The following is a 16,972-nucleotide window of genomic DNA, read 5'->3' as shown; positions in this document are numbered from 1 at the left end:
GAGTCTGTTCCACAGATGTGCCTGTCAGTGTGTGTCTTGACAGCGTCCTCGTTCAGTAACATTTTTCTTTGTTTTTCTTGTTTTCCAGCCCTGTGCGGTGGCATAAACTGAGCACAACATTGACTTAAGATAAAGTGTTTGTTGCAGGTGTTGAGGAAGTTGAGGACAGACATAATATCTCACTCTGCTTGTGTGTTTCTGTGGTGTCCATTCATTCTGTTTTAGGTCAGGAGGCAGTTTGACAAACAGTTTGTCGTGGTTGATGTATGACATACTTGTAATTGAGATCAATCTTCCACATCAGCGTCGAAATTGCAGCTTCTTACTGTTCCCTTCAGGAGAAAGGGGGATGCTAATGTATCTTTATGCGTTTCCTGGTTTGGGGTCACATTTGATTCTGAGAATAGCGATGTTCCCTTTTTCTGGGCTAAAGCGAATGAGTCAAAATGTCCTTTTGGTGTCTTTCAATTAAACACCCTGGGGTTTGGTAAAGTCACTCATCAGGCTTAAATGTGCTCCAAGTGTGCACAGGAGGCTCTGAGCATGCTCAGTAACCCCTAGCCTGCCATGTGCTCTTTCAGGTCACTGGTTTAGTTGGTGTGGTTATGCACTGGGGCAGCTTGATGACTTTATCAAGGACTCTCTTACATCATAAACCTTGATGTAAAGATTTGTGAACATTGTGTTATTTAGAACAGGCCCTGTTTATGTTGCTTGCATTGTTGTTGTTTTGATGATTCTTAATTTTTACATGATGTTTTTGTGTTAGAGTCCAAAGAGGTACATTTGTCTTCCAAGTGTTTTGATTCATGGAGAAACATTTGGACTGAGCTGGCTCAGGAAGTCAGGGAATGACTTTGAGACTTGGCTGTTCCTTCAGGGGAAACTGGCTCTCACACACCTTTGTGTCTGACATCTCATTCGTCTTCTATGTTTACATTGTGCTCGTCAAATTTAATCTGCATGATTTCACCTGTCCTCTGTCCTTCTCACATTTTCACCTAATCACACCATCCCCTCATCTTCTGACTCTTCTCTCTTCAATAAGCTAATTGTTTCTCTCCCCGTTCTGCCACACGGTGCTGATTCTAGTATCTGTATATCTCTACATGTTTGTTTTTTATGTATGTGTATATGTGTGTGTAGGTGGGGAGGGTAAAGTTGGGAAGGTAGTGGACATTCGAGGCTGGGACACAGAGTCTGGTCGCAGCGTGGCCAGTGTCACCTGGTCTAATGGCACCACCAATGTCTACCGAATGGGACACAAGGGCAAGGTAGACCTCAAATACGTGTGTGACGGACAAGGAGGCTTCTATTACAAAGACCACCTACCCAAACTAGGTAAGACCGGCAGAGTCCTGTTCACAAATATGCATTCCTCTCACTCAAACCGTTCATTGTTTTATCATATTAAAGTGCTGACATGGCGTAATCAGGAGTAAAGCTGCATATTTGACTGATTTAGTCCCTTATAAACACAAATCTGTTTGTAGTCTGTTTAATTTTACGAGTCTCACTTCTAAATTCTGTACAGCTTTATCAAATTTCAAAACTGATTTTCAATTATTCATCCCTGTTTTCAGTTTCAGCACTTCACCTTAGTGCTGTATCAGCTTACAAGGGTCTCATGTTTGACCTGTAAGACACAGGTTCTCAGAGTTTTCACAAGTGCCTGGTGTATGTATCTCCCATCATTTAACCTGATGAAGAATTAAAGTCAGCTAGTGAGCTGCCACATTGCATCTGAAAGACATGATTTACACATGAGTGTTTTTTACTAGTATGAATCCCTGGTTTATTTAACATTTCACTAATTTTATCAATAGTCTTTCGTCAAAGAACAATAAGTTCCTCTATTATGGGTCAGTTTGTTTTGAAGATGAGAAGAGCTCTGCAGATAGGCAAGGCAAGTTTGTTTATAAAGCAGCATTCATACAAAGAGCAATTCAAAGTGCTTTACAGAGTTAAAAACAAAAATCAGAACATTAACAATCAACAAAATCAAACAGCAAACACTTCAAACATTTAAATTCTATATGTGGCCAGTTAGTTTGATGTATTCTCTCTCTCATTCACTGTACGTATGTTACTTAACGTACATAGTAAACAGTGTTGGGTCTTGTTATTAATTTAAATTAGGAGGGATTATTATAAATAATCAGCCCCCTTCACTGCTCTGAAGTCTGTAACTTGCAGAGTCTTACTGTCCCGCCGGACACAGAAGCACAACTGATCTTGTCTTAACTGAAATGAACCAATCATTTAAATCATCTCAGAACTTCTTCCCAAATTAAGACTCACACATTGAATCTTTTCTGTGTCGAGTTGCAGCCCGAAACTGGCCAAGACCTCTTGACACCCCCGCAAACTGACATTAAATTGAAAAATATCTAATTTAAAAAGTGACATTAAATGTCAAAATATCCAATTGTAAAATATGGCATTGAACAAACACAAGCATTTAAACATAAATATTAAAAAATACAGGATCAAGAAAGAAAGTAAAATTAGTTAAAAGGTTTAAAATTGGGTTTGCGTCCATTATTGAGTACTGTAAGCAGCGTGAAAGAGGAAAATTTTTAGTCTGGACTTAAAAGTGGTCAGGGCTTGTCCAATACTATCTTGGAGGTTATTCCAGGTCTGTGCTGCATCATAACAAAATGCTGCTTCTTCATGCTTTGTTCTGACTCTTGGGACGGTCAGTAGGCCAGCCCCAGATGCTCGTAGTGTCCTCTTGGATACATATGACACAAGAGTCTCAGTAAAAAAAATATCTTAATAAAGGACTTAGGGGTCACTAGAGATTCATGATGCAGTTAAATACAAGAGTGTAAAGACCAGACTAAGAAAGATGCACTTGATGCTTCTCAAGGGGAGGCCTTAGTCCCTAATAACTGACAACTGGAGTTCAGCCTTCCACGTCATCCTAAAACTGTAAATGATTTCCATTCAAAGGATGAACTTGTTTGCATAAAATGCAATGGGTAGTTTGTTAATCCTGACCTCTGAAAGTCCTGTGTTCATGTTTTGTTTAGTTGCGAGGCTCAGGGGTAAAGTTGTTGTCATTCAGTCTAAAGGTTGGTGGTTCAGTGCCAGCTCCCGCAGTCACATGTCCTCAAATTGCTCCGGAGTAGCATAGCCATGGACGTATGGCTGTGTGTGAATGGGATTAGTTAACACTGATGGGCACGTTACACAGCGTCCTCTGCCATCAGTGTGTGAATGGGTGAACATGACGTGTAGTCTTTAAACAGTAAAATAATGTAAATATGAAAGTCTGTGAAAAGTCATATTATGTATTATTAAGAACTTGTTGATCCTAACGTCTGTCCATTCAGGAGAGCACGCAGAGCTGCAGCGTCAGGAGAGCGCTGACGGTCACTCCTTCCAGCAGGCAGACAAAGTCAAATGTCTCTTGGAGGTGGACATCCTGCGACAGATGCAAGAAGGTCACGGAGGGTGGAACCCCAAAATGGCAGAGGTATGAAAGTCAGAAGTAAAATCTTTATAGCAGATGATAGTAGCTTTACATATCTTGATATAAAATACATACACTACCAGTCAAAAGTTTGGAAACACCTTCTCATTCAAGGGTTTGTATTTATTGTAATTATTGTAAACACTGTAGATTAATACTGAAGACATCAAAACTATGAAAGAACATATATGGAATTATTGAATGAACAAAAAAGTGTTAAACAAAGCAGAATCTGTTTTATATTTTAGATTCTGTAAAGTAGCCCCCTTTTTCCTTCATGACAGCTTTGCACAGTATTGGTATTCTCTCAGTCTGCTTCATGAAGTGGTCTCCTGGAATGGTTTCTAATTAACATGAGCCTTGTCAAGAGTTCATTTGTAGAATGACTTGCCTTCTTAATGTGTTTGAGACCATCAGTTGTGTTGTTCAGAGGTAGGGTTAGTACACAATAGATAGCCCTATTTGACTACTGTTGTAATCCAGATTATGGCAAAACCAGATTATTTCATAGTTTTGATGTCTTCAGTATTAATCTACAATGTTGAAAATAATTAAAATAAATAAAAACCATTGAATGAGAAGGTGTGTCCAAACTTTTGACTGGTAGTGTATCTGCAGTGCCCGTAGTGTGCACTCTTCATGTTTTAGACAAACACAGCCGCACAGTTAAAACACACGTGTCCTCGTGAACCTGGTGTAAAGAATATTTATGTAAGCGGCTCAGATGGACATTGGCGTGCAGCAGAGTGAAAAGAAACAGAGCATCCAACTCTCAGATCCCAGCTGCTAAAGGGAACATTAAGGTCACAGCAATGCAGACAAAGACCCAGAGTGACACAGTCTGTTTTTGTTCGCAGTACATTTGCCGGATCGGGACTGTTCACAGAATCACAGACAGAGGAGATGTACGAGTCCAGTACAGCAACAACATCCGCTGGACCTTCCATCCAGGGGCCCTGACCAAGGTATTGATTACAGAAGAGCTTTTTTATTGGTGGAATATACATATCGCTGTTTAACATGACTATCTGCTGGTTTTTGAGTCAGGTTTAAAAGTTTCATACATTTATTAACTAAGTGTCCGTCCTTTCTCTCCACCAGGTGAACACATTTGGAGTTGGAGAACGAGTCAGAGTGTTGGAGGACATGGAGAGCGTGAAGAGACTGCAGGCTGGCCATGGAGAGTGGACGGACAGCATGGCTCCTGTACGGTCATTTAGCCTGATAATACATACTCTTCATATTCAAACATGAGTTATAAAGACATACGGTAGAGGTGTGGACTGAGACACATGCCCCAGTTAAGTCTACTTGACAAAGTAAAGTAACTGCTACCAATTACATGTGGCTTAACGAGGGCCTAAACCTGGAAAGACCTATTTTTCTGTGTTATAACCTCAGTATATTAACTATACCAAATTATAGCACTCAGACTCCCTCTGGACTAGTTGTAAATTCTTTGGGATTTGAGTCTCGGCCTCTGTGTCTAATAATCTGGCTTTGACTACCAGTTTCATGATCAAATCTAGATTCTGTCCTGTGATGTTTTTCTCACTTCAGTGTTTTTGTTATCTGTTAGTACCTCCCTCTTTGTGTGCATGATGCTAACTCTGTCACTTGCTAAAGAAAAGCCTTTTTTTTGGCGGACATCTCTCTAAATTGAGTTTGACCTACTTCCTCAAAACTCTGAAGTATGTGAGGAAGTCAACAAGTTTAGTTTTCCTGATTGTGTCCTGGTTTATATTAACTTTTTAAAAGAGGCTCCTTGTATAAACCCAGTATAGAATCAGGTTAATTAGATGTGTCACCTGTATTTGTCTCTGTCAACCTCCTTTCTTTTTTGTCGACCCACTAAAGAAACTGCTTCACTGACTTCTTCTTTACCCCAGGTTCTCGGGCAGGTTGGGCAGGTGCTGAAAGTTTACGCAGACGGTGACCTACGAGTGGCGTTTGGCAGCCAGACGTGGACTTTCAATCCGGCGTGCCTCTCAGCCCAGCCTGTGGAGATGGACGCCAACCTAATGACGACCGAGAACCCCAACGAATCTGGAAGTAAGGCCTCTGCCGGGACGAGGGGGCTCATCTCTAACACTGCAGCACCAACTTTACGCTCTGCGTGCTTTCATCCATCCTTCCCTTTCCTCTCTCCAGCTCTGCCATGCATGCTTCCACACACAGGCAACAACTGTGGCTCTCATGGCCACAGTCAAAACCATTCCCTGTCTGTTTTCTTTTTTCAGCAATGTGTGTACAGGATGTCTTTTCCTGAAATCTTCTTCTCTGTCTCTTGTCATGATTCTGTATGTTGACAGCGGGAGGCTTTGGCAGCTCAGCAGACATTTGTCATCATTTCAGCAGCCTTTTAATCATGATCAAATCTGTTGTGTGCATGTGTTCACTTCAGCAAATAGGAGACTGACATCTGATTTATTTGTGTGAGTGTGTTTGTGTCTGTGTGTTTGGGGACACAATACATTGCATGGTGGGACATTTTGACTCATTCCTCTGGTTTTGCATTGAGCTCAGCTTTGACAAAAGCTTTCACTAGCATGTGTTTGTGTGGGGCTTTTGGCCCTCTTGAGGCCTCTTGACACTGTTTCTGATCATGTTGTTCACATTAAACTGATTAAACTAAATTAATCCTATTGTCCATCTGCCTGTGTCTCCGTTCAGGTACTGTCATCTCAGTGTTGGAGAAGCTGCTGTCTCAGTCCACGGAGCAGGACAACCCCAGCCGGCTGGTGATTGAGGCAGCACACGGCAGTGCCAACAAAGTACGGGAGTTGGTGCAGAAGTATCCTGACAAGGTTAGTGCACCACTCTTTGCTGCAGTCCACTGCTCGTTCCAAGAGCTCGCACCAGGGCGCCAAGACAGGGGGTGGGGAATCTAGGGCCGGAGTGACTTGTGAGCAAGAAGAAGACACAACAAACGCTGGAATATGCAAGTCATTCATTGTGTTGTTAAGATACTCTTATTTAGTAAAAGCAAGGTTTGTTGTAAAAGCTCAATGTGCAGTTGCAGTTTGAAGTAGATGCTGGTTGGCTATTTTGAGAAAGCTAACTTAGGTCAGCCTATAATAGATACATAAAGTGTGATGGTTATGTTTTCTAAACATAGAGTATAACAGTCAGCCATCATTTACCAATAATATAATAATTTTGTTTGTCTGTGCCTTGTTTTCAAATAATTGTAATATTCAATACAAATAAAGTTTTTTAAAAAAGGACATTAAAAGAGGTTTGAAGGATAAGAGGACGACATCACATCGGGAAAATTAGAAAAGGTGAAAAGGATAAATTAGGAACATTGAAATAATAAATGAAAAAAATAAAAATAAAAACTCTCTCCTTAACAAATGGATTAAAAATTATTTGATGTTAGATTGTAAAACAGCAGATACTAAAAACACCTACTCATGTAAGTTACTAATAAATATTAAATAATCTCTCAGATTTATTTATTTTTTTAATTAGTGAGAGAAATAAACATTTTAAACTTTATAATCGACCTGAGGAAGTCAAAACAATCATTTTGTTCTGACTACTCATCGATAAGTCCTCCACTAATCAGGATTATATTTGTAAATGTGTGACGAACATGGTTGTTGCTCATGCTCAGATTATTTCCGTCCAGTCTGTGTTCAGCTCTCTCACTGTCCAGACCATCTTCATCACCTATAACAAATCTTTGTCCACGTTTGTGTCCTCGGCAGGTGGATATAAAAAACCAGGGCAAGACCGCTCTGCAGGTCGCTGCCCACCAAGGTCACATGGAGGTGGTGAAGGCCCTGCTGCAGGCCAACGGCTCCATAGAGGTCAAGGATGAAGATGGAGACACTGCATTGCACTACACTGCCTTTGGGTGAGCACACAAGGATGTAGTTTTCCTTCATTAATTTTTAATTGTAGAAAGGCGCTTAAGCAACACTCTTACTCAAGAACATCCTGGGTTCTGTGAAAATGCTGCTCTGTTTTCAAGAACATCCTGGAGACTGACAGATGTAGATAAGAGCTCTGCATGTCTCCTTCCTCGTAATGTGATAATCCATTCAAAGAAGTGGCAGCATTAGAGTGTTGTCTAATCATCCACCCACATCCCCTCCCTTAACCACATTAACACATAATCAGGAAGTCTGCATTTGACAAAATCTTCTCTGTGATTTATACAAGTTAAAAATAACTTTGTTTCCCTGCTGGCTGGCTGGCTGAAGTAGTAAACAAAGAGGGCAAAAGGGCAAGGTTAAAAAAATGATGAAGTTTGTTTGACTGAGAATGCAACCCTTCAGCTTTGTTCAGCTCCCAGTAGGATTTCAGTAAAAGCATTTGAGATGTTGAATACTGGTTTGGATTACCTTCATCAAAAGCACTCTTCAGACATCTTGAATCACTTAATGTAAATGGATGACAGTGAAGAATAATCTGTTTGTGGTTTCTTTTTGTGCAGCAATCAGGCAGAGATCGCACGGCTGCTGTTAAGCAAAGGAGCAAATGTCAACCTCCTGAACAACTCCATGTGCACGTCGCTCCACATCGCTGTGAACAAGGGCTTTACTGACGTGGTGCGCGTGCTGACTGAACATTCAGCTGACGTGAATCTGCAGGTGAGAGAGCCTAGCATACTAAATAACAAAGACTGAGTGGATTAATATCGACGCCCCTACAAACTTAAAGATTTGAAAGATTCTTGAGTACTTACATATTACTGAACTCCTTAAACTGGTCCTGATGATTCAGCGCTTTGGCCCATCATTTTTTATTTTCTTCAAGTCAAGTGCTTACAGTTGTGTCATGTGTAATCAAGGCAAAGGCCAGTTTATTTATGTAGCTGATTTCATACTCAAGGGTTACTCAATTTGCTTCAAACAAATACAAGAAGCATCCAAGAGAAGATAAAAATAACCCGCTTGAACAAACCAAGACATTAAAAAAAGAAATAAAATACTGAGAACACAAAGTTATTCTCATAGTGGGGCTGCACGATAGGGCATGCAACCATTTTCCTCCCTGCCATATACACTACCAGTCAAAAGTTTGGACACACCTTCTCATTCAATGGTTTTTATTTATTTCAATTATTTTCAACATTGTAGATTAATACTGAAGACATCAAAACTATGAAATAATCTGGTTTTACCATAATCTGGATTACAACAGTAGTCAAATAGAGCTATCCTTTGTGTACTAACCCTACCTCTGAACAACACAACTGATGGTCTCAAACCCATTAAGAAGGCAAGTCATTCTACAAATGAACTCTTGACAAGGCTCATGTTAATTAGAAACCATTCCAGGAGACCACTTCATGAAGCAGACTGAGAGAATACCAAGACTGTGCAAAGCTGTCATGAAGGAAAAAGGGGGCTTCTTTACAGAATCTAAAATATAAAACATATTCTGCTTTGTTTAACACTTTTTTGCTCATTCAATAATTCCATATATGTTCTTTCATAGTTTTGATGTCTTCAGTATTAATCTACAGTGTTTACAATCATTACAATAAATACAAACCCTTGAATGAGAAGGTGTTTCCAAACTTTTGACTAGTAGTGTGTATTACAATATGAAAAAACAGAGGACTTGATACCAAATTATTACAGTGTGTTTTTATGTACATATAAACAGTTTAAAATACTGTTATTCTACTATTATTATTTTCATTTTTGAGTCTATTTTCTCCTCTCAAATCAAACTCCCTTCCTATTTTTGTCTCACTGTGTCCATCCCTCTGACAGCAGCTCTGACACCAGCATAGAGAAGTAGAGAGACAAAAGGAGGAGAGAGTACTGTGATTGTAACTTCTGATAAAGCAAAAACTCACTGTCTTTCTCTGCACCTGATTGCCACAACACTGAAGTTTGTGTGTGCTACAGGTGTAGACACTAAAAGCAAATCCTCTATGGTCCCGTTAGCAGTCCATATGTGTGCCCACAACATTAACAAACACAAGGACGAGTGGGAGTACAGTAGTGTTAAAATCCATACAACAAATCTGTGAAGGCAGCAGTGTCGTGTGCATGTTGACATCTTAAAGTCATGTGACACACAGATACCCACTCTCCATGGACAGCAGTCAGTGCTCTGTGATCAAACAGATGCTGACTGAAGTGATATCCGATGGACTGTTATTGTAGATAAATCATGGAAAACCAGAAACTGGTGACAGCATGATGTGTTTCAGGCCTTATGACTGGCACTGGTTAGCGTTGTTCGATTGTCCTTCATTCCCAAACATGTCCATTTTTTTTTTAGGCACGTTGTGAAGAAACTTTGTGACATTTGGTAAAATTATGTACTTAGACAAAAGTATGATCTTTTACTGCTCCCTTATCTTTGACATGGTCAGAGTGAGTGTATTGTGAGCTTATCATATAGTCAGAGTCTTGGGGTTTGTTCAGTAGTGTTTACAATCCCCATGTCAAAGTAACTAAAACATTTACCTTTCAAAAGCATTTGTAAACAAACAAATTCAAATATTTATTCTTTGTGTGTGACCTTGGTTTTACTTCTGACCCTCAGCCTCATTTGTGTCTCTTCACTGTGTTTCCAGACTGTCTAACATGCCCGCAACCAGGCCTGGAATTCACTTACTGCACATCTTTCTGCTTGAGTAGAGCGGCTACTCATCTAAAAGCATGGTGTAGCCGCCCAGAGTTTGTTTTTGTTTGCGCCCGAAACAATCAGACTGCTTCATAGCACGCTACAAATATAGACCCAAAAGTAGTAAACAGTCTAGATTTCAGAGTTACAACACATTTCAGTAAACAGGATCATGCAGTAGTGACAAATCCAAGTAATGTTATAAATATTCAGTGATCTATGATGCAGTTTGGGAAGACAAAGTTTCAGAGACACAGTGTCTGCTGAGACACAGTGATTCATACAAGTGCCATCACAACACATTTATAAGCATATTCTGATATTTTGCTGTGTCATGTCTCAACAAGCATCATGAAAACACTCCAAGACCTGCAAAACTGGTCCAGGCCCAGTGTGTGCCTCGGTCTCACTCACCACTCCTCTGAAATGTTTTTATTCCCCCCAATCAGGATTCATACGGGGACACACCGCTCCATGACGCCATTGCTAAAGATTTCCGCAACATCATCGAGATCCTGGTGTTGGTGCCCAACATCGACTTCACCCAGCAGAACCACCGGGGCTTCAACCTGCTGCACCACGCTGCCCTCAAAGGAAACAAACTGTGAGTCCAGTCCACATGCAGAAACTTCTGCAGCAGTGTTTGAAAGCTTGGTTGGTGACCCAGATGCTGTGTGTGTTATAATGTCAAAATTAGTTTTTTTATCTCGCCACATCTATTGGCATAGCTTGGGTAAGATCTGTTCCTGTTCATCACAGCGGGGCTTTAGATTCAAGGCTGGTGGAAACATTGTCTTTCCAGGTGATGCTGAAGTGTGTCGGCTGACATACATATTCTTTAAGTTACAGACTGGAGATTTCCCACTGTCAGATCAGAAATATGAAGTTGGTGTTTCGATAGATCAATCATGAAACAGCAAGCAGAAGCCTGCTTAACTTTATTTCACCTCATCTTTATTTATAAAGCGCTTTTCATACAATGACATTGTAACACAAAGTGCTGTACATAAAAGCAACTTAAAATAGAATAAATAAAAAAGAAAGAAAGAGAGATATAAAAATGAAAATAAAAAGACTCCCCATCCTAATCCCAACCCCAGCCCTGACCCAAAACCCAACCCACAATCCTAAGGTTAAGAACACAATATATGCAACAATAATAATAAAAACAATAAAATAAAATAAATAATTAAATGTAAAATGAAAAAGAAGTTGCTGAACGAACTGAGGAAACGCTGTCATTATATCTTAGTGAGGAAACACTGGAGGAAACATAAGATGTTAAAACTCAACACAGGAAATTAAAATCACCAAAATAAAATACATTTCTAAGATAATAAAACACTAAAATATTAAACCATTATAAGGAAATAAAATGCTATAGTTAAAATAAGTACATAAATAAATACATAAATAAATAAAATAAAAAGTGACTAAAATTGGAACTAGATAATAAATAAATACATAAATAAAAAAACATAAGTAAATAAATAGATAAATAAATAAATAAAAAACATAAATAAATAAATACATAAATAAATAAATAAATGTAGTAAGATGAAATCAAACTGTTATAATAATAAAACTCGGTTAAAAGTGAGACTAAAAAGGTTGGTCTTGAGTTTCCTTTAAAAATGTTGATGCTCTGTGCAGCCCTCAGATGTTCAGGTAGGGTGTTCCACAGATGTGGGCCATGATGATAAAAAGCTGCCTCACCATGATTCTTTGTTCTAACTTTTGGTACAATTAAAAGTCCACTACCTGAAGACCAGAGGGCTCTCACTGGCTCATATGATAAAAGCAAATCTGATAAATAAGAAGGAGCAAGACCATTAAGAGATTTAAAAAACAATAAAATTATCTTAAAATCTATCCTGAAAGATTATTATTATTATTATTACTATTAATAATAATATTATTATTATTATTTGGGACGTTTGTGAAAGTTTCCATGTGATCAGAAGTCCCTTAAATTCCAACTCTCAAAGTATCATGAAAAGAGTACGATCCTGCGTCTTGACTTGGATTATCAGCTGTGTCTGTAAAAACATGTTAAACCCATCTCTATTGTTGATGTTTTTCACATTTTATAAAACAAGTTAGATTTAAACATCCTCATCCCCATCACACCAGATATTACAGGACTTTATAAAGACTCCAACAATCACCCATGGGTGTTTTTTACGCTACATTGAGTTTGAGAGGCATGTGACCTCACGATGGAAAATCAGGAACCAGTCAGTACTAGTTTGTAGCTTTGGGATTTCCATACAGTGTGTATTCACATAGAGCCAGGCAGTGTGTTATAATGTGAGCCTGCTAGCTTTGCGTGTATGCATTTTCTGTGTGAGCACTGGAAGTGATAGGTTTAGGCGTGTGTGTGGGAATCTCTCCTGGGTGTTCAAATGAGGACTCAAAGGTCATTTCTCCAAACTATCTGCTACAGATAGAGCTCATCTCCCACACAGCTTCTGCTGCTGCTGCTGTCAGCAAGCTGGATGTCAATATCAGACAAAATAGCTACATTAACTTCTGCATCCTCATTTCCCTACACGTACGCTTGTCCTGCATCGTCATTCTTCAGTCATGTCTGAGATCCAAGAGTGGAAGAAATGTTGAAGGAGAGATGTATTCAAAGAGCTGTCACGTAGAAGATACCACAGCAACATCAGACCAAAAAGAGGAAAATAAATATTTGTTTTTATAGGAAAATATCACATAGTTTTATTCCTCCTAGAATGTCTCCAAGTTCTATTTTGTCTTTCATGAAATAGTGATCTGGTGAAAGCTTAGCTCTTGCATTTTACTGAACACTAAGGTGCTAGAGGCCGAGCATGGAGGCTGCCTCACTGACACCTGTCACAAAGGCTTCATTGTCCTCTGGCTGTGTTGGTTTTTAGGCTGGGTGACACTGCAGGTGCTTAATCTCAAGCTGAGCCTTGAGAGGGCATCGACCAGGCAGAGAAGGAAAAACATTACAAAACATTCTCACATTGATAAGGTTTCATCCCTCAAACACAACTCGGGCTCCTTTTTTGGTGTGCCAGAGTCCTCCTCTGTTCATGTTGCATCACATCAGCCCCCACTTACCCTGAATAGCCTGAAAATGTGGAGAGAGAAAGAGAGAGAGAGGGGGAGAGAGAGAGAGAGCACCAATAGTGAATGGGCTCTTTTTCAGAAGTTACCACAGGTCTTTGTACTCTGAAGTTATTTAAAAAGTGTTTATTTAAATCTTGTGGAAACTGCTTCCAGTGATCACGACAGTGTGATGAGTTTGTTTTCTGTTTCTTTGCTTAGCAGCTGTAACGACCTAAATATAAGTAGTTCTTTTATGTAATTCATCTAAAAACATTAGCTTGTATTATATGTTAGGTTAAGTTATTAAATGTCAAAGCAGTGGACATCACCTTTTATCTGTAAAGCGATGACAGAAGTCAGCCTAGCGCACTGCTACAGCAGCTGAGGGATGAATGATGAGGATACACGGTGATGCCGATTTTAAGAAAATGCCAACTATCAAAGCAGTGTCAGGATGAAAGCTTTCACGCAATGTATTGTCCAAAGATTGCACGCTTAAAAAGATCATTCTAAATACATGTGTGAATGTGTTACTGAAAACAGATCAAAGTTATGTTCATTATCTGTCGTGCATGATTTACATTTTTCCCCCGAGAGGAATTCAGTTGTCGCAGCAACACAGATATAGTAGTAAGTAGTAGTACAAAAACAATAGTAAAAGTACAAGCTCAAGTTTTATAGTATTTAAATACAGATACTGTAAAAGCTTCATTTACACTTGATCACATTGTATTTCCTTTTAATCTGACAATTTAATTTGTCATTATTGAAACAGGATTATATTTAAAGGATGTTAAAACATCAACCTGCCTGTTTTGATTCAGTTAGTTTGTTCCTTTAAAAACACAATATTTGGTCCTCTGAGTTCTTTTCTTCTCAAGGAAAGGAAAGGAAAGAAGCTCAAGGAAAAGGGTAACGCAAAAAATAGAAATGTTTGCTTTTCAAATTTTCAATACAGTCACAAATCACACAGCTGTGGCAACAAATCTCTTTAAAATTTACATTAATTGAGAGAAAAGAGAGGAGACCATCTCGCCCAAAACCCACAGACTTGATTGTGTTCATTTTTAAAGAGCGTCAGTGCGATTACAACAGATTCCAGACTAAACAAAAGCTGCACATCAAAATCTTGGATATCAAGACTATCAAAAAAAGGCACAAGCAGACAGGTCGCACAAAGAACTCAGCAGACGCTTTTTTATACAACTAATCCCAGTAAGGTTTCCAGTGAATAGTCATAAAAAGCAAGGGTTACCTTATGATAGAGGTCATCTGATATTCTGGCATGTATGTCATTCTTCATTGTTTGATTTAAGTCACAAACTTTAAGTTTACTACATTTCTATTTGAGACAAAACTGTGGATTTCCCTCTCAGGACTTTAATGTGCAGCACCAGCATCAGGCAGTCAGCCGGAAGTTAAATTATCATGAGATTACTTTTCAAAAAAGTGGAATCAAGAGCTTTTTTTTTTACTATTATGTATTATTTATATATTAAAAAAGTAAACATTGTAGGCAGACATCTTGATTACTGTAAACAAATCATTTTAACATTTGTTCAGGGAGGATTATTTACCAAGCTTTTTGATCCATATAAGCACTGATCACATACAGCAGGATTTACTGTATCTACAATACAAATGATTTGTGTTGTCTCTTTATGAATTTTTTAATTTGTAATTTTTAGCTTTAAAAGTTCCCTGAACTAATGCTGGATTTGTATCTTTAAGACATGAAGTTGTACTTTCTAAGTACAGTCCCAGTCTGCCAGCATGTCAGAGTTCAGCAGATTCCTCCAATAAGATGAAGACAATGAAAGTTTGAACACCTCTTTAAAAAATGAATAAGAGAGTTAGTCTCCTCCAGGCTCTGAATGTTGTCTTCAGAGTTCATACTTTTCACAGAGCATCAAGTTCTCCTTGCCATGGGGAGGTTTCTGCTCCTTTGCTCCAGAACTTTTACGACCTCATGTGAACTTTCCTTCCCAAATATAACAAAATCATGTCATGGAAAATTGTCCCAGGCCCTTTTTTAAAGAGGTGACATGAAGGAAAGGAAGCAAGAATGAAAAACACCAGGATCACCCTAAATTTCCTCCCTGAAGGAAAGCCACTTCATTCAGAGATTTTTAAAGTATATTTTCTGTAATTTGATGGAAAACATCTTGGAAATGTATATCCCAAAGCTCTGTTATTGTCATCAGAGAGTTTTTTCAGGCTGTGAATGGAGTACTATTTCTCTACAGTGTCTCCACCATCTCCTTACACCCGTCTGTCAGCTACTAAAACAGTCCATTTCAGCAGAAGTCCATTCATTTTTCCAGCGCTAAATCCTTACTTCCCAGTTTCACATTTCCGAATCACTTCATCAACCACCTTGCTTATAGCTCCTACTGTGCGGACGCTGAAAATGATCCTGCTACAAATAATAATGTCAAGACCACAACATGTGGACAAATGTCATGATAAGAGGGAAAAGAAGACAGTCGGAAAGCAATAACTGTGTGTGAGAGGAAAAGGAGCGGCAGCGGAGGCCATAGTGGACACTCATTTAATAAATGTCCAATCTGTTCTGGCGAGTGTCATATGTGCAGCGCTGGGAGTTTAGGCTGCACTGCGCTGCATTCATTTAGCTTGACATCAGCCGCCGTGCCAAGAGCAGAGACGCAGGATTTACAGTGTTCAGGATTAGCTCGGTTCACCAGTTCACCCGTATATCATCATCATCAGAGGAGGAGGAGGAGGTGTACAGTTCAGTGATACAGTCCAGGTAGTGTGAATGATTTTAAGATGATTTTCTGGTTGTTTTGGCTCAAATGAAAACTGTCACATCCATCTGAAAGGTGCATGAGATTGAGATAAAACAGGTCTAAACTAGGAGTTATGTTTTTGTAGTGAATTCCTTTTTTGTTGATTTTCTTTACTTTGATTTTGTTTTATTTACACGTCTTTGCTTTATTTTCCTTAGCTTTGAAAGGAAAGCTCGTCCATAAAAGCGTGTTCTATTTTTCCGATGGGACATTGTTTAGAGTTCCTTCAGCAGCTGTGGCCCTCTGTTGTTTTTTTTTTGTGACAGAAAGATGAGAATGTTTTGTTTATTGGTATTTATTTACTGTGAGGAAATGGAAAAAGAGGGCGAGAGGCCAAGCTCGCAAACAGTCCTGGGAAAAGAAAAGAAACAAGGCAGAAAGCCAGATTTCCTCCAGACTTTTCTGCTGGGCAGAAGAGGCGGACGAACGTACAGGATGGTTCGTCTGTTTACTGTATGCGCTGAGGAACAAGGATATTTGGCTGCTTTTCTCGCCCTTTCCTGTAAAAGGGCCTTGAAGCTTTATTGCTTGTCCTCACTGTCACCAGATGTCTTTTGTTCCTCAACATTTTCTCCTTTTCGTCCAGCCCCTCTTTTGCTATTCATCCCTGTCTTTCTGGACTCACACAGCACCTTTTGACAATGCAATGTAAACTCAGCGACACACACCAGATAGATTTCAAACAAAGCTTACTTTCAAGGCTATTTTTACTGAGGCAACGACTAACTCTTCTTTCTCATACATTTCTTCTGCTTTTATCAGAAGCAAGTCACAACTTAGTATCAAACAAACTCCCCAAAATAACCGCACGATGACTTCAGTCCCAGAAAATGCAGAAGTGCTCTGCCTTCTAGCTGATACCCTGAAGCTGTTGTGTGTGAGCGCCTGAGTGTGCAAACTGCCTCCAAACATGGGCCAGAGTCTGAATATTCATGAGCACACAGGAGTAACGATTATGGAAATACAGCAGAGAGATGAGGTGTAGTGGGGACAGAGGAGACGGACACCA

General features: G+C 39.3%; 1 protein-coding gene across 4 annotated transcripts in view; it reads left to right on the top strand.

The window, feature by feature from the left end:
* The window catches only part of mib2 (mindbomb E3 ubiquitin protein ligase 2), a 72,313-nt gene that overhangs the window by 40,867 nt on the left and 14,474 nt on the right, over positions 1-16,972 (top strand). For all 4 annotated transcript variants that reach the window (XM_034695997.1, XM_034695999.1, XM_034695998.1 and 1 more), the window contains exons 5-13: positions 1,147-1,341; positions 3,339-3,481; positions 4,336-4,443; positions 4,580-4,684; positions 5,368-5,530; positions 6,152-6,285; positions 7,192-7,340; positions 7,923-8,079; positions 10,525-10,679. In XM_034695997.1, the coding sequence (XP_034551888.1) occupies positions 1,147-1,341; positions 3,339-3,481; positions 4,336-4,443; positions 4,580-4,684; positions 5,368-5,530; positions 6,152-6,285; positions 7,192-7,340; positions 7,923-8,079; positions 10,525-10,679 (1,309 nt within the window). The remainder of the gene's footprint in view (positions 1-1,146; positions 1,342-3,338; positions 3,482-4,335; positions 4,444-4,579; positions 4,685-5,367; positions 5,531-6,151; positions 6,286-7,191; positions 7,341-7,922; positions 8,080-10,524; positions 10,680-16,972) is intronic.

The sequence above is a fragment of the Notolabrus celidotus genome, chromosome 11 (genome assembly GCF_009762535.1).
Source record: "Notolabrus celidotus isolate fNotCel1 chromosome 11, fNotCel1.pri, whole genome shotgun sequence".
In the NCBI taxonomy this organism is placed as follows: Eukaryota; Metazoa; Chordata; class Actinopteri; order Labriformes; family Labridae; genus Notolabrus; species Notolabrus celidotus.
This window is presented reverse-complemented; position numbering and strand designations above follow the sequence as displayed.